Source organism: Copadichromis virginalis, linkage group LG9 (genome assembly GCF_057382275.1).
Source record: "Copadichromis virginalis isolate Kocher_CV1m ecotype Utaka linkage group LG9, C_Virginalis_male_GT1.1, whole genome shotgun sequence".
Lineage (NCBI taxonomy): Eukaryota > Metazoa > Chordata > Actinopteri > Cichliformes > Cichlidae > Copadichromis > Copadichromis virginalis.
This window is the reverse complement of record NC_140626.1, coordinates 33,814,031-33,837,734: the sequence shown is the minus strand read 5'-3', so window position 1 is coordinate 33,837,734 and position 23,704 is coordinate 33,814,031. Positions and strand designations below refer to the sequence as shown.

Genomic DNA, 23,704 nt, shown 5'->3' with positions numbered 1-23,704 from the left:
CTTTTTTTTTTTTTATTGACAAAGCACAAAATACAGATATACAGATACAAAATAGCAAACACAATGTCAGGGGATTCGTATAAGAAAGCAAAATAGACACATTCTTTTGAGAATGTTGTATGGTTTTAACATATTGTTTGGTTTCATTTAAAAAGCACCGAAAGGATGGTTTTGCGTTAGAAAATTTTGACTTATGTATATGAAATTTAGCCAATAATATCAATAAGTTAATCAAATAAAATTCGTTCGCCCTGTGCATGGGGTACTTAAAGAAACCAAACAATATTTTCTCGTAACAAAGAGAGAACTCAGAAAAGATAAAGGAAACAACAAAAACACAAAATTCTTGCCAGAAAAGATTAGTGTATAAGCATGACCAAAATAAATGAGAAAGAGGTCGTGTCCAAATTCATGGGCTGCATCCTCCTGAGGACCCAGCCTTCGCGGTCTACGTGGGCCGGGTCCTCAGAAGGTCGGGTAGGCCAGAAGTAAACGGCCGTGAAATTGGACGGTCTAGCCTTCTGATTAGCGTCACCGCTGTCTCGGTGGAGTTTAATAAACTCAGCCGTCTGCTCCTTGCTATCTAAAATATAACAGGACACTGGTGTAAATTCTCGACTGTCTCATACTTCTGTTTAATCAGTTTTCTGTTTCACGTTTAGTCAGCTGTGTAAAAACCAAGGAGGAACCCACCCGGGGGATTAATAAAGTTTTATTTTATCTAATCTAATCTAATAACTTTAATCTCAGCCAAACCGATTTACTCACGAACAAACAAAACACTGAAAAAAAGCCCAACAATAACATTTTTAGGTTGTCTAAGTGACTTATATATTACGTTTAACCCGAGCAGCGATAGTCCGCGGTGATCTGAAAATGATGTGCCGGGAGTTGTGCTGTTCTCGAGCTCCCGGCTAGCTATCGAGCTGGTGGGTAGCAGACGTCTCCGAAAACGTCGAAGCACTTTTGCAAATATGCGATACCTTGATAAACCGAGCAGATATTTGATGTTTACACAGCTACTTTCTCGCCTGAAAATATGTTAAAAGTTTATTTTGTGACACAGAAAGATTAGTATGAGTAATTTTAAAACTTAGTAGCGACCGCCATTGTTGGAAACTGGAGTTTGGCTGAGCCGCGCTATGAATTCTGGGATATGGTAGGCCACGAAGGACACACCCGACCCATCCTTCAAATTCGGGGAAAAGGAGGACGCATTTGTCGGCTGCATTCGGAGGAGTCTACGAATTTGGACAGCCTTCGGCGCGTCGCTGTGACGTAATCGGTCTACAAATGCGGCCTCAGGAGGATGCAGCCCATGAATTTGGACATGACCAGCGACTGCACGCTTGAAGTACGCATTTTAAGTGTGGTTATGTCACCGCCACGCGACGATAGCTGTCCCAATTCAAAGTGTGCTCCAAATGCGCCGTCGACTTCCCCAAATATCAAGCGTGGTCCGGTGCACGCTTCGTGGTCCCATATATCCCACAATTCATAGCGCGGCAGTGGGTGTGGAGAATTGTGCCGCAAAATACTGCAGACGGGAGCGGCCGAAGAGGTTGTTTTTTTCTTTTCCAAACTTTATTGAAACCATAAAGCGAAAGGTCAGTCATTCCAGTTCAGTTTGTACAGTAGACATACAAGGAAAATAAGAGTAACAATATACAGTACAATGAAATAAGAAGGATAAATAAATAAAGGGAAAAAAAAAAGAAAAAAGGGGGGGAATGTGACAGACTCCATAACAACTTTGTATTTGAAAGTTGTGACAGTAAGTAAGTAAGTAAAATTTATTTATATAGCGCTTTTCACAGATAAAAATCACAAAGTGCTTTACAACACAGAAAATGGGAATATAAAAACAATATAACTGTAAATAAAACAATGTAAAACAATAAAACAATAAAAACAGCATAAGAAGAAATTAATCAAATTCTTTTCTAAATAAAAATGTCTTCAGCTGTTTCTTAAAATAATCAATGGAGTGCGTGCAGCGAAGAGACAGTGGGAGAAAATTCAACAACCGTGGTGCTACAGTCTGAAAGGCCCAATCACCACGAGTTTTAAAACGAGTGCGCGGTACCACCAGCAGTCTCTGATCTAATGACCTTAAACCCCGAGAAGATGAATGTGGTTTCAGCAGGTCAGATAAATATTGAGGAGCCTGACCATGCAGGGCCCTAAAGGTTAGAACTAAAATTTTAAAATGAAACCTAAAATTTACAGGCAACCAGTGAAGGGAGGCCAAGACTGGAGTGATATGCAATCTTCTCTTGGTGCCTGTTAAGAGACGTGCTGCACCATTCTGCACAGTCTGAAGACGATTTAAGGCTGATTTGTTAAAACAAGTAAAAAGAGACGAGGACAAGGTAAGCGACCCATGTTGTAGGTGACGTCAGACGCCGGAAATTTTGGCGGAGAAAAAGCAAATGGTAGCATAGAGTTTAACAAAGGTTTTTCAAGCTTCAGTATTACCAAATATACTAATCAATTGTCATATAACTAACAACATCTGTTTTATCATCTCTAACACCCTGGAGGACAACGGGGAGAGTTTAGACGCTCTCCAAGATTACATCGACCGCTGTTTTCAAGATTTAGTAATGCAGAAGGCCCAGAGTGCATCCTCCCCGGCCAAAATTGAGACGCCGTCATCGAAGAGATATCGCCTGGCAGACTCCCCCGGTACAACATCGCCTGCCGGCAAAGACATCGCAGACATCCTGGAGTCAATCGACAAGCGATTGTCCAGTTTCGATGCGAGGCTGTCCCTGGTGGAGATTTTACACCGGGAATTTAAATCTCTGAGAGAATCCCTGGAATTCAGCCAGCAGCAGGTGGAAACGCTTGCCGCTGAAAATGCCACGCTACGGGAGTCGGTCAAATCTCTCACCGATAACGTGACCCAGCTAAACATTGAAAATAAAAAAATAAAAGAGTCCGTTATCGATCTACAAGCCCGTAGCATGAGAGATAATCTTGTGTTTTCTGGTATTCCAGAAACTGCCGGAGAGGACGCAGAGGCAACGGTGAAAAGCTTCATTAAAATCCACCTGAAGCTGCCGGAGGACACCGTAAAGAACATCGACTTCGATAGAGTACATCGCTTGGGGGGCGCGCGGTCACGGACCGGGAGACCACGGCCTATTGTGGCCAAATTCGGTCAATTCAAACAGAAGGAACAGGTGAAGAGTCGCGGCAGAGAGCTGAAAGGAACGGACTTCAGCGTGAACGACCAGTTCCCCAAAGAGATCCTGGAACGACGCAAGGTTCTGTTCCCAGTTCGACGTAGCTTCATCCAGAAAGGCTCCCGTGCTGTCATCGCCGTGGACCGGCTCTACCTGGACGGACAGCTCTACCGCGACCCCGGCACCACACCGTGGTTATATTGACTGCACTCCAGATAAGAACCCGCTACACTCGTTTCTTATTCATTCACACTTTCTCTTTTAACATGGGTTTAACCTAGTAATATCAATATGATGTCATAGCAGATTAGGGCTGGGTATCGTCACTGATTTCTAGAATCGATTCGATTCCGATTCACAAGGTCCCGAATCGATTCGATCCACGATTCGATTCGATTCGATTCGATTTTGAATCAGTCCGAAATATTATTATATGAACCATAATACCCATATGGAAAAGAAATAGTAAAAACATACATGATTTACTCATGAAAGTGGCCACTTTCTCATTACTTTCATATATTTTTTAGTAAGTATACAAAACATACAAGTTTCATTATATAATTTTTCAAGGGATATATGTGTTTTCACTCTTGTATGCTTTTCATACAAGTTTCATACAAGACAGATAAAAACTTTATAAGATTTATATATATCTTTTCCATATGAGTATATATAAAATTATGATAATTCACCTTGTATATGTACTGTCAAAAGAACCCTCTAAGCCTTGTGAATGAATTACATAAATTTCAAAATTAAGAACAGATACTAAAGCAGTTAAATAATGTAATTTTTAATTAACATTAGTATATATTTTTTTTCCATACATACATTTCAAGTGGATCAGGGATCCAGTGCAAATAGAACACATCTTTTGTAAACATCAGTAAAACCTCAGAGAAATAGTTTTGCTGTTAGTGTCTCACACAGCTTTTCTGATATCCACTATTGTGTTTTGGAGACACACAGGATAACACAGCGTGTACAAGTGAACTGACAGAAACTGACCGATCAGAAAATGAAAAACTGCCTTTTAAAATACTTCAAAAAATGAAAACATACTGAACAGTATTGTAAAACCTCTGTGAAACTAATGCAATTTAGCCTTATTTATAACTACCCTCTCACTTCTTTGAGACTGTAAGGTTTTTCTGCAAGAAGAGAAGCTGGTCTACATGTTGTGGAGTCAGGCAGCTCCTTTGTGCGGTAACAATGTCACCAGCAGTTGAAAACACTCGTTCAGAAGGAACACTGGTCCCAGGTATGGAAAGATACTGCTTTGCTTGTAGAGCCAAGAGAGGATATTCCCTTTCATGGTCCCTCCACCAGATCAAAGGATCCTCAGAAAGTGCAACAGGCTCAACGTCCCTGTATCGATTCACTTCTTCCTTTGCCTTCTGAGTTGGTGTTTTCTGTGGTGCTGTGGTTTTTGTTGAGTAGGCTGGCCCAAGGAGAAAAATTAATGCAGAGTCCTTTGACCTCTTAATTGGAGGGGCATAATCCACTTCATCAACACCATCAAGAGAGATGTCAGGGACAGTTTCCTCAGATGTGTCACCATCAGACTGTCGCTGTAGAAAAATGAAAACTTAATTAATAAAGAAATTACTATTTATATTCTAACTTGAGTAGTGCAAAAAAACCAATAATTTTTTGTTTTTGTTTCTGTAACTCACAATAGCTGTGTCCACGTTCTCCAAACCTGCTGCTTCCAACACCAACTGAGAGAATGTGTTGTTACAGGTCTCTTTGGACAAGAATGGCAGGGCCTTAAAGCGAGGATCTAATGCTGATGCAATGTACAGCTTGTCCTTTAGGGCCACATATCTTGAAAAGAGATTTTGCACATTTAACTCAGTTTATTATGTTGGATATACATGTGCATGGTTACATACACTCATGCAAGATCAGAAACATTAATATACGACTTTGTTTCCATAATTTATATATAAACATCTATAGATAGATAGATATAAAATCAAAAGGCCTATTACTAGACAAGAGGGCTTAACTAACATTTTTATAATATATATATTTTTTTTTTCACTATAATAAGAATTTTCATGTAATACATGCATCCATACAGTTACACTCATTCATGGCATATACACACAATTCATAAACATACCTTGACTTCAAGTTGTCGTATACAGCAGTCTTGAGGTCTTTAATCAGTGAGGAGTCGTGAGAGACACTGATCATCTTCTCCAGCAGCTGTGCATGCAGAGGTGCAATGATGGAAAGGGTCGGGGACTTTTCTTCAGACATAACCAGTGTGGCTGCTTTCAGCGGCTTCAAAGCTTTCACTATATCTTCTCCATCAGTTATGTCAGCCTCTGTAAGACTACAGAGATTACTGTCATTTCTCCTCACTTCAGGTGAGAGTAGAGCTGCAGAGATTGCTGGTTGTTGCTCTAGGAAGCGTTCCAGCATCTCCAATGTGCTGTTCCATCTGGTCACCCCATCATTCACCAGCTTATGGGCAGGTAGATTCAGTATCTTTTGCTTCTCTTTAAGCTTGCGACTTGCAACAGTGCTGCGATGAAAAAAGGATGCTATGCGTCTCACTCGGCCAAGCAGCTGAGCAACAGCTGGAACTTTCAGTCCTGCTTGTGAAGCTAAATTGAGTGTGTGGGCAAAACAACCAATGTGCAACCAGCCCGTTATTTCCACAGCTCGCACCATATTTGCAGCATTGTCAGTTACGATGACTGGATTTTTGTTTGTAAGCTCCCATTCTTCGATTGCTTTGAACATAATTTCAGATAAATTAGCTGCTGTGTGGCTTGCTTCAGTGGTTCTTGTCTGTAAGACATGAGACACAAGTTTCCACTCCTGGTCGATATGGTGTGAGGTGATAGTCAGGTAGTTATCTGTTGCTCTGGATGTCCAGCTGTCACAGGTTATAGCGACTCTCTCTGCTGACTTGAGAGAGGCTGTAACATCGTGTTTCACTTTTTCATACATGTTTGGGATTACCACTTCACTCAAATGTTTGCGTGTTGGTAAAACATAGCGTGGTTCTAGCGTATTAATGAGGTTTTGGAAGCCATCATTTTCAACAACGCTGTACGGACGTATAGCTTTACATATGAAAGTTGCCACAGACTGGGTTATCTTTTGGGCACGTGGAGAAGTGGATTCAAACTTCACTGCAAATGCCTTTTCGAGTGAGCGTTGCTTGGTGTCGGCCGTTTTTGCTAGCAGGATATCTGGATGATGCCTCGTTAAATGATTTCTGAGATTTGTGGTATTTCCACAGTGCTTTACCTCCATTTTGCACATCTTACATACGGCTTTGCTTTTGTCCGGCTCTTCACTGTCTTCACAGTTCTTAAATCCAAAGTGTTGCCAGACATCTGCCTTTAGGCTCGGTGGCACATTCCCGGGAGTAGCCATGATGGTTCATGCGTCCAGGTCACTTAACTCTCGCGTGATTTCCTCATGTTAACCGCTTGCAAGTTTCATACGCGGCAAACTACATATGTATAAAAAAAAATCGATTTCAGGATTTAATGAATCGATATCGTTTTATTCCAGTTAGAATCGAATTTAATCAATGAATCGATTTTTTAAACCCACCCCTATAGCAGATATAACACCGTCACCCTCCGTCATTGCTTTAATTGGAATGTTTCCGTTTCGTTTCTTTTTTGTTGTTGTTGCTCACAGTTCATGTGGTTTCTTTCTTTCTCTTGTCTTTCACTGCTGTGGTCACCTACTTCCCCAACTTAGACATTCACATTATTCACACTCTCATTACACATACATATAGGATCTTGGGGGTGGGCACAATCACGGAGTCCAAATTACCATCAGGGTGTACACCTCACCCCTGGCGTCGTTGCCCACCTCTCAATTTTAAATACACTTAGACATTAAGGGCTATCAGGAGGGACTATGCGCTTACCTGCTGCTCCTTGGCAGGTAGCTCCATGCCCTCCTGGGTTTTAATTGCACCTTAGAACACACATGCATCAACACTACAATGAGCGGGTGGAGGGAGGTTTGGAGTCTTCTCCCACCCCCGTTCTCTGCGGCCTGCTGGAGCGGGAGGGCTAGGAGGAGTTGGCCGTCCGACTGCGGTCTGGGGTGTGGGGCCTCCCTGCTGCTACGGAGTCGGGGTGGTCTGCCTCTCCCCACCGCAGGGAAAAGGGTAACACCACCTGGGTCTGGGTGCAGTTCCCCCCTCCAGGGGCAAGGGTACCTAGACCCAGTTTGTAGAGTACGCTTGGGGAGTGTGATCGTGTGTACAGCGTCTCTTTATGTCTGTCTCCACGTTGGTTGAGTGTGGAGTAAGTGCATATGAGAGCATGAGGGTGGGAATGGATGTTTGTGTCTGTGTGTGCCTGTATGTCTGTGTCTATATGTCAGGTTGGGTATCAGACGCCACCTCTCTGGGGACACCTCAGGCCCTCCAAGGTTTGGAGGCCTATCTCCACCCACCACCACTTCCCCTGCCGGTGGCGGACTCCCTCGGGTGTCGGTGCGTTGGTGGTTCTTTGTGTCTGGGGGTGGGCGTCCAGGTACACACCGGCTCACTCCTTGGCGGCCGCTTATCGGGGCCTGGAGCCTGGGGCTCGCTCGGGCCCCTTCGGAGGTGGGGTGCCCCCGGCCTCTCGGCCTGGGGCTCGGTCACTCAGGCACAGCTGGGGGCCGGCGGAGCTCATGGGCGCGTCACTGCAACTCCCCCTGGCTTCTGCTCCGCGGCTGCTGAGTGAACCCTCATCTGGGACTCTCCTCAGCTCTTACTGGAACAGTGGCGCGGCTGCCCCTCTGTTGGTCTTCCATGGTCTCTTGTGTTCTGGGGGCCTCTGGATGTCTGGAGTTTTGATCTCCTCCATACCCGCTTCACATCCTGGAGGACGGGGCTGTGGCCCCCCCACACTCCCTAGCAGATCGTTACATGGAAAAACCTTTGGAATACAAGCATGCTGATCCACACAGGTATGCACACGGGTGTTCACTGCTCGCAGACCCAAATTACACCTTTCTTGGCCGCTACTTCGAAGCACATCTGTCCTGCGTGCTGCACAACAACATTGAATATTTAGTATTTACTGCTGTTTACACTTAGCTAGATTAATGCGATGGTGTTGTGTTTAGTATGTTGCTTTGTTTTTTTTGCTTGTTTTCTATTTTTCTCTCAACAGGTGATCCAGGAGATTTTTATTTTTTTTCTCCCCCCCTTTCTCACTGTCCCTCTCCCCTTCTGTTTTTCCTTTCCTTCCTCCCTTTCCTATCCCTCACTCATGTCTGTCCCGTCTGTAACATCTGAAAATAAAATATAATAAATAATAAAAACAAAGATCGACCAAATGGACCAATACGGCAATGCCACGATGATCCATTTGGCAAAGTAAATCCATTGGGTATCCTTGTTGGTCTTCAGACAACAATTCTGATGGCTAAAGAACCAAATGGGACAGGCAAAAAAAAAAAAAAAAAAAAAAAAAAGTAAAAAGGCCATTACAATAGCAGCTCATTCGTTAAACATTTCCGAATGAATTTCAATCAATGATAAACCTTTTTTATTGGAAGTTAATTTAAGAGAGTTTAAGTAATATTCAATTTCAATCAAAAACAAATTAAATGATGGGGTTGAGTTTTGAAATTTACATTTATGTATGTGGAATTTCCCAAAAAAGATGGAGCGACCGAAGAGTGAACTGTCAAAAGTACTGAATATGACGTAACGTATTTATGTGCGAATGTGTAATAATTAAAGTCAGTCATATATCCACAAATATAATATATATATATATATATATATATATATATATATATATATATATATATATATATATATATATATATAATATTCACGCACACATTCACACACACATTCACCCTGGGGCGCACTGACAGAGGCGAGGCTGCCGGACACTGGCGCCACCGGGCCCTCTGACCACCACCAGTAGGCAATGGGTGAAGTCTCTTGCCCAAGGACACAACGACCAAGACTGTCCAAGCTGGGGCTCGAACCAGCAACCTTCCAATTACAAGGCGAACTCCCAAGTCTTGAGCCACAATCGCCACAATGAGCCACAGTCTGTTCTCTTAGGCAGCATCATTAGAAGACATAGCATACATTTTCACTGCTATGCAGATGACACCCAGCTCTATCTGTCCATGACTCAGGCGAAGGGGGTCTGCCCACGACGGCCATGGCGCCCAACCCATAGCCTGGAATGCGGCCGGTTGACTGCAGACCCAGACCTAGAGGCTGGACCAGGTGACGCAGAGGCAAAAGCAAAGGTGGCTGTAGGTGCCCTAGAATATTCAGACGGTAATTGGCATTTTGAGGCGCCATAAGGCCAAAAGCGTCATTGGCTCTCGTGAGCTTAACCCTCAAATCAACATTATTGAGCAATAATCTATCACAGAAAAAGATGTTGTAAAGTGTGAAGTGTCTTTGGGGGGGGGGGGGGGGGGGGAATCTTGAGAGTTTGTGACTTGGACTTTGATTCTAAGTCTCGTACTTTGCAAAATATATACGCAAATAAATTTAAATAAAGTTAAGTCGCACACACAAACGCCACCTTGGAGAAATGACTACTATATCATTGTAAAATTCCCTAAAGGAAAGAAAAAAAACCTTAATGATCTTATGAATATCTTTCAAACTTTCTAAATCCCAGAAAGTCGAGAAATCAGATCCAAGTGTGACATCAGCTGACACTTTTTACAGGAGACTCCATCTGAACTCTGTGGAGCCTGATCTCAAGGTTTTTAAGTCTGATCCTGAAACCAGAAGAGGATCTTTCTGTCTCTTCAGATTCATTGTGATCCAATGATTTCGGTTCTGCATGATACTGCTGATGTTTGCACAGAGCAGATAATGAAGTGAATGTTTTTGCACATTGGTAACAATGAAACTGTTTATTTACAGCGTGGGATTGTTTATGCACTTCAAGATGATCCGCAGTGGTGAAGGATGACCCACACTGGTCACAGACTTGCTTTTTGACGTCACTGTGACAGAGTTCATGTTGTCTTAATTCACTTGGTGTGGTGAAGCCTCTCCCACATTCTTTGCAGTAGTTCATTTTGTCTCCAGTGTGTCTGCGTTGATGTCGTTTTAGGCTCGCTTGCTGATTGAACGTCTTCTCACCACCACAGTGACGACAGGGCTGAGAAGTGGATCCATCTGTGTCGCTCTGCTTCTAAACAAAGACATAAAAGACAGTGAAGGTCAGGCAATTCCTTCAACATTTTTATCTTGAACACCGCCTGAAATAAAGAGCATCTGTGCCAGCATCCAATTACATTTTACTATTTACATTATAACACTCAACTTACTGGCTTACAATAACTCTTAATTTGTAGGTAATCTAATTATTGGGAAGATTGGTGATTAAACTCCTGGATGCTCTACTCTGCATGCCACAAGATACAAACCCCAAGCTGCTCTCCGATGCATCTATTGGAGTGTAAATGTTAGATTGATAGGAAGGGGAGGAGCTTTTAAAACTTTACATTTTTCCAACATCAGGAAAGTTTCAGGAGAATTGTGTCAGATTTGACTGAATATTCTGTACATGAAGTTTTCATGTCTCATTTAGTTTTGAAATTAAACTTCATTCACATAATACTTCAAACTAACTACAACTGTAAAAAGAAAAATACATACCTCACAGTAACTGCACTTGTAGAGTTTCTCTCTGCTGTGAATCTTTTGGTGTGATTTGAGGTAACGTGGAGATTTAAAAGTCTTCTCACACAGTTCGCATTTATAAGGTCTCTTCCCAGTGTGGGTAAACATGTGCCGATGTAAGTTTTTGTATGTCACAAAAATTTTGCCACACTGATCACAGAAGCAAAAATCCTTTTTGGTGTGAATGCGTCGGTGAATATTACGGCTGAGTGGCCATCGGAAGGTTTTTCCACAAATGTCGCAGCTGTACGCTTTAACTGCACTGTGGATGAGTTGGTGTCTTTTTAAGCTTCCTGGCTGGGTGAAAGACTTTCCACACAACTCACAGCTGTACGCTTTAACTCCACTGTGGATGAGTTGGTGTCTTTTTAAGCTTTGAGAAAACATAAAAGACTTTCCACAAAACTCACAGCTGTATGCTTTAACTCCACTGTGTATGAGTTGGTGTCTTTTTAAGCTTTCAGAAAACGTAAAAGACTTTCCACACAACTCACAGCTGTATGCTTTAACTCCACTGTGGATGAGTTGGTGTGTTTTTAAGTATGCACTCTGCGTAAAAGACTTTCCACACAACTCACAGCTGTATGCTTTAACTCCACTGTGGATGAGTTGGTGTCTTTTTAAGCTTTCAGGACGGTGAAAAGACTGTCCGCAGAAGTCACAGCTGTACGCTTTAATTCCACTGTGGATCAGTTGGTGTGATTTTAAGCTTCCAGCCCGGTTAAAAGACTTTCCACACAACTCACAGCTGTATGCTTTAATTCCACTGTGGATGAGTTGGTGTTTTTTTAAGTTTCCAACCTGGGTAAAAGACTTTCCACATTCATCACAACTATACGGCTTAACTCCACTGTGAACAAGTTGGTGTGATTTTAAGCTTCCAGCGCGGGTAAAAGACTTTCCACACAACTCACAGCTGTATGCTTTAACTCCACTGTGGATGAGTTGGTGTGTTTTTAAGCTTCCAGCCCGGTTAAAAGACTTTCCACACAACTCACAGCTGTATGCTTTAACTCCACTGTGAACAAGTTGGTGTGCTTTTAAGCTTCCAGCCCGGGTAAAATCCTTCCCACACTCATCACAGCTGTATGCTTTAACTCCACTGTGTATGAGTTGGTGTCTTTTTAAGCTGTCAAGACGGTGAAAAGACTGTCCGCAGAAGTCACAGCTGTACTCTTTAACTCCACGGTGGATGAGCTGGTGAGTTTTTAAGTTTCGAAAAAGGGAAAACGACTTCCCACACTCATCACAGCTGTATGCTTTAACTCCACTGTGTATGAGTTGGTGTCTTTTTAAGCTGTCAGGACGGTGAAAAGACTGTCCGCAGGAGTCACAGCTGTACGCTTTAACTCCACGGTGGATGAGCTGGTGAGTTTTTAAGTTTCGAGAAAGGGAAAACGACTTTCCACACTCATCACAGCTGTATTTTTTCTCTCTCTTTCTTCTGTGAGGTTTGTCGGCCTCCTGAGAGCGCTGACTTCTCGCTCCATGTTGGTCCTGCAGTGACAGAGATACAAACAGAGGCAGTGAGTGAAATGCAGTCGTGGAACAAACTCAACCTTCAAACTTCCTCCACTAACACTAGTTTTAAACCAAAGGTTGAAGTAGTTCCTTTTCAGTCAATACACTCGGTACAACACACGTGCTATGGGATATCATGCCCTCACGTGTCCTGGCTGAGGAAACCTTTATTCACGCCTTTAAGGAAGAGGATCTGTGATGACGTGTGCACAGCCCCACATGCAAACATATCCCCCTGCCATCACAGTCACCCCTCAGTTATTACACTCTTTGGGATCTTACAAAACTTCAAACGACTCGTCGACTATTAAATTAGTTGTTGACAATGATGTAATTTAAAACGATGTAATCGTGACTAGTCGACTAATCGTGGCAGCCCTACTTGTGACAAGTGCAATGACAATAAAGTTGAATTCTTTTCTATACTATTCTAACCACAATAAAGAGCAGAGCTACAGGTAAGCTAACTGAGAGTGACTGGGGTTCAAGCGTCAGGAACAGCGCTCATGACGGTTCTTTCCCTCGTGCACGAGCAAAACAAAGAGCTCTGGTGACTTGCGTCTTGCTCTTGCCATTGTAGTAGAGTTGTCTTGGCATTCCAGCAATAGGTTTATGCTAGACAAACCTATCAATAAGTTTCCTTGTGTGATTATAGATGGGCAGTCCACCGTTTTACCTCCCTCGTGGTTACTTCTTCCCTCCGTATGCTTTGTTTATACTGGGGGATGAGGAAGATGGCGTTGTGGTCAGACTTCCCAAAGGCCGGGTGTGAGACAGCTTTGTAGCCCTGCTTGTATGGCGTGTAGCAGTGATCCAAAATTCGATCCCCTCTCGTTGGACACGAGACATGCTGGTAAAAGTTTGGCATGACTTGTCTGAGGTTCGCTTTGTTAAAGTATCCTGCTACAATGAGGGCTGCGCCCGGGTCCTTGTTTTGAAGCGAGCTCAGCACATCATGTAATTCGGACAAAGCCATACCTGTGTCCGCTTGGGGTGGGATGTAGACCGCCGTGGCGATGACCGAGGTGAACTCACGGGGCAGATAGAAAGGGCAGCACTTAATGCTCAGGAACTCCAGATGTGGCGAGCAGCCGCTGGAGAGAGTAGAAATGCTCCTGGCATCACACCACTTTCTGTTTACCATGAAACACACTCCCCCACCTTTGGTTTTGTTTGACTCTGCCGTTCTGTCCGCGTGGAGCACAAACAATGAATCCGACGGAGTTACGGCCTGGTCCGGCACGGTGGGGGTCAGCCATGTCTCCGTGAAGCACAGAATGTTGCAGTCCCTCATGTCACGTTGGAAGGTGACCCTTGCTCTTAGGTCGTCGAGCTTGTTCTCCATGGATTGTACATTGGCCAGTAGGATACTGGGCAGTGGTGCGCGATGTGCCTGCTGTCTCAGTCTGTTCCTAATACCAGCGCGTTTCCCCCGGCGCTTCTTTGTTCTGCGCCTCGGATGAGCGGCCCGTCCTTTGTTGTTCTCCGCGCCGCGTAGAATCTCTGGCGGACAGGAAGGGTCGGGTTTAAAAGTGTCCAAGATTAGATGTGCAACCTTGGCATCGATGTTTATAAGTGATCCGCTGTCTTAAACTATAAGACTAGAGGATTTTGGGATGAAAACCAGAGCAAAAAATAGGTAAAAAACAAGAAAAGTAGATAGTCGGAGCGGAGTGGTCAGGAAGGCGTCTGGACGTGGCCGCGCCATCTTGTATAGTTCTATTTAAATCTGTGCCGAGTATAACCTGGAAGTCCCAAGGTCAAAATGGGAGACGCCCCGTAAGGTGGAGGAGAATGACCGAGCTAAGATCTTGTGGGACTTCCAGATACAGACGGGTAAAATGGTGGCAGCTAACCACAGTGGTGGTAAACAAACAATTCAATTTTATTTATATAGCGCCAAATCACAACAAAAGTCACCTCAAGGCGCTTTATGTTGTACAGTAGATACATAGAAAGCCCAACAATCATATGACCCCCCAGGGCTCTAGAGTGTGACCGATTTGGTCGCAAATGCGACCAAAGCTTTCAGTGGTGCGACTAAAAAAAATATTTGGTTGCACCAGTGCGACCAACTGTTTGGATAATAAAAAAAAAATAATAATTTCTGCAACTCTCCGTGTGGTCAACAACAGACACACATTATGCCCCTATTGTGGACTAAACCAATCAGAGATAGTCAGGGGCGGGACCTCTCTGATTGGCCTTGGTCCAGTTGAAAGTGTAGTTGGAAGAGGGAGATGAGTAGCTTGAATAAAGTGATATCGATTCATTAAATCCTGAATTGACTTTTAAATAGAACTGTGTTTTGCCAGAAACGCCAGATTCTCAGATTAAAGCTCACAAAACTATTTCAACAACCACCAAACAGCAAATGAGAGCAGGTACACGGATTCCACACAAAGACGTAAACACAGAGCGGACCCGACGCATCAGAATCAGCTTTGTCTTTCTCGGCTTTCTCACCCGACGGCCCGTAGACGGACACGCTGTCGGAGCTCAGCGATTCTGATGCGTCGGGTCCGCTCTGTGTTTATGTCTTTTTGTGCTAGAATCTGAGCTGCAGGTTTTGTCTCTAAAGTCCTGTTATTGGCACATTAGTATATGTGAGGGGGCAAACTCCTCAAGATGGGTGGTGACCATGGTGGCCATTTAGAAGTCGGCCATCTTGGATACAACTTTAGTTTTTTCAATAGGAAGAGGGTCATGTGACACATCAAACTTATTGGTAATGTCTCAAGAAAAACAATGGTGTGCTTGGTTTCAATGTAACTTTATTCTTTCATGACTTATTTACAAGTTTCTCTTTGTTCACAGCCATTGACATGTTGAAGAGTTTAACACATGAGGAGCGGATCGAAATTGTGTTGATATCTGGTGAATGCAGTAACCAGGTCATTGGTTACTGCATTCACACACTGCAGATTTTGTTCAGTGATGAGGCAAACTTTTATGTGAATGGTGAAGTTAACAAACAAAACCACCGCTATTGGTCTGACTCTAACCCACATTGGATGGATCCCTCCAAGACTGTTGGAACAACAAAAGTGATGGTTTGGTGTGGTATATGGGGTACAACGATAGTGGGTCCATTCTTCATCAATGGAAACCTCAACGCCACTGGATATTTGAAATTGCTACATGATGATGTGTTTCCCTCTTTATGCTGTGACGGCCAGAGTACTGGGTTTAGCCCAAATGACTTGGTCTTTGGCCACAAAGTTCGGGGACCATTGACAATGCTGTGCGATAAGTGGTTGTCAGGTGAACCACCAGTGAACTTGATAGATTAGGTTAATGGTTTTCGGCACGGACTGTATGTGGCAGGTCAGTTGGCGAAACAGAACCTTGAAAAGGTTCAGGTCAAGATGAAATATTTTCATGACCGGCGTTCTGAAGAGCAGCAATTTAGTGCGGGTGACCAGGTTTTGGCTTTTCTTCCAATTGCAGGGTCACCATTCCAGGCACGGTTTGCTGGGCCTTACACCGTGGTACAGAAACTGTCTGAACAGAATTATCAGATTGCTACACCAGATCGCCGGAAAATAAATCAACTTTGCCAGGTTAATTTGTTGAAACCATATCATGTTCGTCCTTTATCCGTCAGTCTGTCAGGCTCTCTCTTTTCTCCTTCCGCATCAACATGTTGGAAAACAACATTGCAGTGCAACAACATTTCAATCATCATCAAGCTGGGCTTCCCCATGTTTGTTGGTTGAAAAAGCTGATAAATCACCACGTTGTTGCGCAGACTTTCGTAAAGTAAATGCAGTGACCAAACCCGATTCCTATCCCTTGCCTCATATTGACGACTGTATTGACCAAGTTGGTGCAGCAGAATATGTGAGCAAGTTTGATCTGTTGAAGGGATATTAGCAGGTGCCACTGACTCCCAGAGCTCAGGAAATATCTGCTTTCATCACGCCATCTGGTCTTTATTCATATACAGTCATGGGTTTTGGTTTACGCAGTGCTCCAGCTACATTTCAGCGACTCATGAATATGGTTGTTAATGGGCTGAAAGGCTGTGCTGTTTACATAGATGACGTGGTGGTATATAGTAGCACCTGGAGGATCATCTGGATCGTATTCGCACTCTGTTTGAACGACTAGTTTGGGGAAATCTGACTATCAACCTGGCAAAATGTGAATTTGCAAAAGCAACTATGACCTATCTTGGTAAGGTTGTGGGCCAAGGTTATGTGAGGCCAGTTGATCCAAAGGTGTTGGCCATCAAAGAGTTCCCTGTTCCAGTTACCAAAAAAGAACTCATGAGATTTTTGGGTCTGGTCGGTTATTATCGCCGTTTTTGTCGAAACTTCCCAACAGTGGTTGCTCCTCTGACTGATTTGTTGAAGGCCAAAGTAAAGTTTATTTGGTCTGCAGCATGTCAGCAAGCTTTTTGGGATGTAAAAGCTTTACTGTGCTCTGAACCTGTGCTTTTAGCACCTCGTCTGGATCAGCCCTTCAAGCTGTATGTGGACGCAAGCCACATTGGTGCAGGTGCTGTTCTAGTCCAAGCTGACAAGCAAGGTACTGAACATCCAGTTAGTTTCTATTCCAAGAAGTTCAACTCCCATCAGCTGAATTATTCGGTTATTGAAAAGGAAGCTTTGGCATTAGTCTTGGCCTTGCAGCATTTTAGGGTATATTTAGATTCTGCTCGGCCAATTGAGGTATTTTCTGACCATAACCCTCTCACTTTCTTGAACTCATTGCAGAACCCAAATCAGAGGCTCATGCGGTGGGCTCTCTTTTTGCAGCCTTACGGTGTGTTCACACCGAACGCGAATAGAGCGTCAGGTTTACATGTAAAGTCAATGGAAAGGCGCGATGACGCGCGATTGCGGGTCCCGCGAAAATTCGGAAGCAGATTTGCGTCGCGAAAACGCCAAAACGCGTGAAACGCGCGTCAGTGTAGCGCGTCAGGCGCGTTTGACGCGCGAAACGCGCGTCAGTGTAGCGCGTCAGGCGCGTTTGACGCGCGAATAAAACCACGCGCGTGAGTTTTTGTGTTGCACTTTGTGCATACGCGCGTTTCGCGTCTACCGCTCGAGTTGGAAAAATCTGAACTCCAGCGTCAAATCGCGCCGCGACAACCAATCAGGAGCCTGGTGACGTGGCTCTGACCTAGGTCAAAGGGGCAGATCCAGCCAAAGCCCTTCATTCTTCATTCAGTATGGAGGAAAAGCTGATCAGCGCCGTGGCTAACCACCCCGAGCTATATGATGCCAGCTCCTATTTCTACCGAGACAGGAATAAAAAGGACCTAGCTTGGAGACACATAAGTGAGGAGATCGGGCAACCTGGTAAGTTCATTCCTTCTTCTTTTTAATTTTCAGACTGACCCGATGAAGCCGTGCAAAAGCTAGCAAGCGCGCCTACTGTCCCGCGATTTTCCCACTGTTGTACAAATACCTTTCCGCTAACCAGATAATGCGTTTATTCAGAGGACATCTGCAGGAGAAAGTGGAAGAGCCTCAGGGACACCTATAATAAGGAGAAGAGGTCAGAGAAGGAGAAGAGGAGTGGGTCTGCAGCAGGATCGGGGAGGAGATGGAAGTTCTTCGCGGTCATGGGGTTTCTGGACCCCTTCCTCACCCCGCGGGAGACCAGCGGTAATATGGTGCGGACCGTGGAGAACTTCTCCCCCGAGGACCAGGGACAGCCCGAAGAGGCAGCAGGGGAGTGTCAGTCAGAAGGTATGTTTACAATTAATTAATGTAGGCAGTTAATTTATGCGTGTTGTCATACAGGAATATATTTTGTTTATTAATAAACAGTATACAGTAGTCCCGCTGTTCATCCGTCACTGCCTCGCCTTTTCGCTGATTTTTTTTATTGCACCGTACAGCTTTCAACGATGCGCATTGCATTCTGCAGCCCAAATGACAAATCTCCTCCGTGTCGTGTCTCCTGCGCTTGCCAAACTTATCATGTTTGGTTTTGATAACCATCACTTCAAATAGAAAAAAACAGCACAAAAACACTCATAACTATGACCCTCATTCGGAAATAGACACCTGCACCGGGAGCAAAAAAGGCGCACAAAAGTGGCGCCGCAGACGGAGAAAAAGCGCGGCATAATACTTTTACGTTTTAAAATCGACAAAGGTTTGCACTTTGAGAATCAACTTGTGAGAACTGTGACTACTGTTCATGTGCTGCAATAAATGGGAGACCACTGTATATAATAATAAGTATATAATAATATAATATTCTCTATGACTATTGTCTTCAACCTGTTAACATTTAATATTGTCTTGATAGAGTCAAGTTATCATGCAGCAGAGTCCTCCCCTGTTGCTTCTCCTGACTCCCCAGTCCCTGGTCCCTCCACTCCTGCTGCTGCACCCACAGGTATGAACATCAAGCACTGATAGCTTTTTACTTGCTTGGATTCCCTTGTGATCACCTTTACTAAATATCTACAACCAATCTGTTCATATCCTGGTTTTTTTCAATTTTGAAAATGACAATCTAGTAGCAGCCTTCTCATTTCTTTGTGGTGTTTTGTTCTGTTTTTTACAGGCCCACAGAGGAGGAGAGCTCGAAGGCGGTCGAGGGAAGGGTCCCAGGATGGTCCATCGGCGGTGGAGCTGGCTATCCTGGAGTCCCTAAAGAGGCCACGCCCGTCTGCAACAGAGTATTTCCTCCTCGGCCTTGTTCCTGCTCTGGAGAGCATGCCGCCTCAGACACGAGAATTCGTGAAATTCCAAATTCATAAATTAGTTTTTGACAACAGCACAGCTGTGCTAAATTTGGAAACATTGGACCCTAATGATCAGTAGTTTTCTGATGAGGCAGCAGCTCTCCAGGGCAGAAACAATGTTCTTATTCTTCTCCTCCTTCTCCCCTGAGGCTCTTCCACTCCAAGCTGGGTCCTTTTTATTCCTGTCTCTCTGTAAATAGTTAAATTTCATATATTTATGTTGAATCTTTTTATTACTGAATTTATATATTTTATCAAATAAACATTTATAATGACAAATGTCTCTGTTCTACTACACAGCAAATATTGGCACCCGACTTGACACAAGTAGAATTTATTTCATATTATACTAATGACAAAATATACTGATACAGTGGGATGCAAAAGTTTGGGCAACCTTGTTAATAGCCATCATTGTCCTGTACAAATCGTTATTTGTCACAATTTAAATTGTCAGTTAAATACATCATATAGGAGACACACACAGTGATATTTGAGAAGTGAAATGCAATTCACTGGATTTACAGAAAGTGTGCAATAACTTTACACTAAATAAAGCAGGTGCATATATTGGCAACACATAAAAAGAGAAATAACATAAATATGTAGTGTATATCAATGTGTGTGTCTCCTATATGATATATGTAATTGACATTTTTTACTGTAACCGATTCATACAGGAAAATAATGACTATTAATAAGGTTGCTCAAACTTTTGCATCACACTGGTTATAGGAACATAGTGAAGACAAGTTACTTAAGAGAATAAAGAGAGGTTAGGTTATTTTGGAGTAGAGATCCATTTATTAAGAAAATTTTAAAAAGACAGGAACACTCTTTAGAGGTTTGTGGGTGGCTCTTAAAAGAGCCGTTGTGGGGAAGTCACTCAGACTTCAAACAGGCTACTCCTTTGGTTGCCAAGACACAGCTCCCTCTGCCGAGAAGTGGGCCATGAACTTCTCCCTCACCAGGACAGCCTCTCTGGAGGAGTTGTTTGCTGCTACACGACCCAGGCCTTGCAACGGCTCCACCACAGCAGGTGCCACACCCCTCACAGCAGGTGCCCCTCTCTCGTCCACACAGCGCAGAAAATTGTGGAGAACACACGTTGCCTTCACACACTCTGCGATGGACCGCCAGTCTTCAGTTGAAGGCACAGCCATGAAATCGTCCACTAGACAGTCCCAGATGGCCGTCGCTACCTGGGGGATGATCTGGCTCACCGTGGACACACCGACTCGAAAACTGAACGCGATGGTCCTGAAGGAGTCCCCGGTGGCAAGGAACCTGGACAAAATTGTTTAAAATGTGTATTATGTGTACTGCAGTTACAAAATACATTATTGAAATTCCAAAATTACAAATTCCAAAACATAAATCTTACATAAAACATTTTGTAATTATAAGGATAATTACATGATATATATTTGATATAATCTAAAACAGTCTGCAGTGATTATATACAAATATTCAACTATCCCAGAAATTAAACCAGGTATAAATAAACAAAAGGAGTGTGTATCACTACAAAGATTAACCCACAGTGGTCCTAATACCAGTTTGATATCAGCAAACACCGAGAGCATACCTATGACACCACAGCCATGCTATCATTCAACCACTGATAACAGCATAAATCGAATTAAATCGGGACTTGATGAGACCATCTGAGTATCACTAGAAATATTATAAACAGTACCAGTTTGCTATCGGTAAACACCGAGAGCATTCACTGTTAGCATAGCACATCCATGTTAGCAGTGTATAAACGATACACTGCTAACATGGATGTGCTATGCCATCAGTAAACGCCGACAGCATTCACTGTTATAGCACATCCATGTTAGCAGTGTATACACGATACACTGCTAACATGGATGTGCTATGCCATCAGTAAACGCCGACAGCATTCACTGTTAGCATAGCACATCCATGTTAGCAGTGTATAAACGATAGTTTATACACGCCGACAGCATTCACTGTTATAGCACATCCATGTTAGCAGTGTATACACGATACACTGCTAACATGGATGTGCTATGCCATCAGTAAACGCCGACAGCATTCACTGTTAGCATAGCACATCCATGTTAGCAGTGTATAAATGGATGGTTTAGCATATATTAGCACAGGTATCAATAAAGGACTACCGTATTGACCACTTTTACTAACCTCAGGCAGACGGACAGGCGCTCTGCAGGTGGGATTGAGCGCCTGTAATTGGTGTCTAGGCGGGCGATTCTGGGACCGACGCGGGAAAGCAGGTCCTCAAACTGGCCGGGTGACAGACGATGATATCGCTGGAATCTGCCGTCATCCAGGCGCAGCTCCTGGAGCAAATGGTGAAACTCACCAAACTGCTCACGCGCCTGGAGGACTTGATGGACCCAGGTACGGCGAGGACGTCTTTTACGCTGCTGCTCTGCTCTCCACAGTAAATAGAGAAGGGAGACTCTCTCTTCAAGCGCTAGCTCGACAGCTGCCATCTTGCAAAGATGGAAACTCCCACATTTCCGGTTCACGCGCGATGGATTTTTCTTGGACACGCGTTGAGACGCGAATGTACACGCGTCAAATTAGGGGCGTTTGGGGCGTTTTATTCGCGTCCATCGCGTTCGGTGTGAACACACCGTTACAATTTGGATATCCAGCACATTAAGGGCAAAGATAATGTCTTGGCAGATGCTTTGTCCCGTGCCCCTTTGTAACCAGCAGCTTCACTCCTCATATGCTTTGAAGTATGTCCTCTCCAGTATCGTTTTCCTTCCTCTTAAATTGCTCCTAGGTACCAAGGTTGCTGAGGTTGGAGTTGAGCTGAAGATGACTTTTGAGCATACAAAAGGTGTTAAAAGTGAGGTTGCATGTGTGTGTATATATATGTTATGGATTTAATATATGCATGTTCTTCTAGTTGCAAATTCATAATGTAAATGTGTTTGCCAATTCAGGGTGAGACCCTGTTCTATGAGGGGGAAGTGTGACGGCCAGTGGGCTGGCCTTGTGTTTTGCTTTTTCTCTTACCTGTTTCTTGCAGGTAGGTGGAGCTGACCCAATTATTGATGCAGCACAACTGAGAGGCCAGTTCCAGTGTATATAAAGACACCTTGACTGAACCAGCAGGGCACTGGCTGGCTTTGGCTCTCTCTGTCTGGCACCCATCTTGTTCATTTGGAAGTTTCAGTTATGGCTGTTATGTCCTTTAAATTGTGTTTAAGTTGCTTTACCTTATTTTCATTAAATATGTCTTAAAGCCTTTAGAAACCTGTGTGTGGTCTCCCATTTGTTTGTCACTTCCTATGAGCCGGGTTGTGACAATGCACTGAAACTGGCACGTCCCCTGAGTTCTTCCAGGAAGATGATGCACCACCACATTATGGGTGCCAGGTGCGAGCATTCCTAGATGAACAGTTTGTGGATTGGTCGTCGTGGGCCAGTTGAATGGCCCCAAAGGTCTCCCGATCTGACCCCCTTAGACTTTTATTTTTGGGTTCATCTGAAGGCAATTGTCTATGGTGTGAAGATACGAGATGTGCGAGATACGAGAAACTACAAATACTGGATGCCTGTGCTGGCATTTCTCCTGCGGTGTTGCTATTAGTGTGTGAAGAGTGGGAGAAGAGGGTTGCATGCTTGTTTAAGTGAAAATACGTAGATTTGTTTGTTTTTTTGCACTAACAAAGTTGTGGAGTTGTAAAGTATTTTGTCTAAAGTCAATTATATCGTCAGTTATATCATTATTGCAAATTTTCAAATTATATCGTGACAAATATTTTTGGTCATGTTGCCCTGCTCTAAGCAGGACCAGCCAGTGGTCAGAGAAGTTAGAATTTGCTCACCAGGAGCCAATTCTGCACTGACAGACTGTTTTGCGACCAACCAACAACATTCAACAACATTAGTGACCTCCAGGAATACTCTTGTCTGTCACTGACTACATTAATAATCGTATAGATTATGTGACAGTGGTCAAAACCATGAAGTAGCAAGTCAACCAAAAACCATGGTTAACCGGGGAGGTTCGCCCTTTGCTGAGAGCTCGTAACAAAGCCTTTAAATCTGGGAATACTGCAGCTTACAGTCTAGCGAGGAAGAACCTGTCAAAAGGGATTAAAGAAGCAAAGAGGCTGAATGCCCAAAAAAAATGGACAGCCACGTTAGGTGTGGCAAGGACCCACGATGGCTGTGGCAGGGCTTCCAACACATTACGGACTACAAGCCCATTCCCCCGAAGATAAGGCGGAACGATAGAGTTTCGGCCTGTGGCCACCAATTGTGAGTAAATGCTTCGAGCGGCTGGTTTTGAAGCACATCATGGAATGTTTCCTAATAGACCTGGATCCCCTTCAGTAGAGTTTTAAAATGTGACGTCATTCGTCATTCCGGGGTAAAACCGCAAAGGATTCTGGGAACGCGTGGCAAGCGGTACTAGCGCACGCAGGCTTTCACATGAAAACAGTCACACAGCGATAAAAAGAAAAAAAATGGCATGAAGCTGTGGTATTATTAACTGCAATAGCCGGTCGCATGACGGCCACGGGAAGCCGACGGGTAAAGAGATCGCTTTTTATCGGATTATGTCGTGGAAGAGAAATTGTTCAAGCCATGTTTCCAAAGTAACAA

At 43.8% G+C, this 23,704-nt stretch overlaps 3 protein-coding genes across 5 annotated transcripts in view; 1 reads left to right on the top strand and 2 right to left on the bottom strand.

The window, feature by feature from the left end:
- Positions 1-73: 73 nt before the first annotated feature.
- On the bottom strand, positions 74-8,639 carry LOC146702352 (E3 SUMO-protein ligase ZBED1-like). The gene is made up of 3 exons (XM_085468812.1): positions 5,323-8,639; positions 4,871-5,021; positions 74-4,765 (listed from the first exon to the last, which is right to left on the bottom strand). Exons 1-3 carry the CDS (start codon positions 6,591-6,593, stop codon positions 4,319-4,321), a joined length of 1,869 nt encoding a protein of 622 aa, XP_085324938.1. The 5' UTR covers positions 6,594-8,639; the 3' UTR covers positions 74-4,318.
- Positions 8,640-9,005: 366 nt separating this feature from the next.
- Positions 9,006-23,704, bottom strand: part of LOC146702350 (uncharacterized) — a 54,698-nt gene continuing 39,999 nt past the window's right edge. For 2 of the 3 annotated variants that reach the window (XM_085468809.1, XM_085468808.1), the window contains exons 3-4: positions 10,828-12,348; positions 9,006-10,360 (exon numbers count right to left, since the gene is read on the bottom strand). In XM_085468809.1, coding sequence (XP_085324935.1) covers positions 9,866-10,360; positions 10,828-12,348 — 2,016 coding nt within the window. In that variant the 3' untranslated portion in view covers positions 9,006-9,865. Of the gene's footprint in view, positions 10,361-10,827; positions 12,349-19,603; positions 20,372-23,704 lie in introns of those variants that run through there. The other variant, XR_014922297.1, reaches the window with a different exon arrangement.
- On the top strand, positions 17,165-19,576 carry LOC146702351 (uncharacterized). Its single transcript, XM_085468833.1, has 4 exons — positions 17,165-17,681; positions 17,823-18,074; positions 18,643-18,732; positions 18,904-19,576. The coding sequence occupies exons 1-4, from the start codon at positions 17,552-17,554 to the stop codon at positions 19,161-19,163; spliced, it is 732 nt and encodes a 243-aa protein (XP_085324959.1). The 5' UTR covers positions 17,165-17,551; the 3' UTR covers positions 19,164-19,576.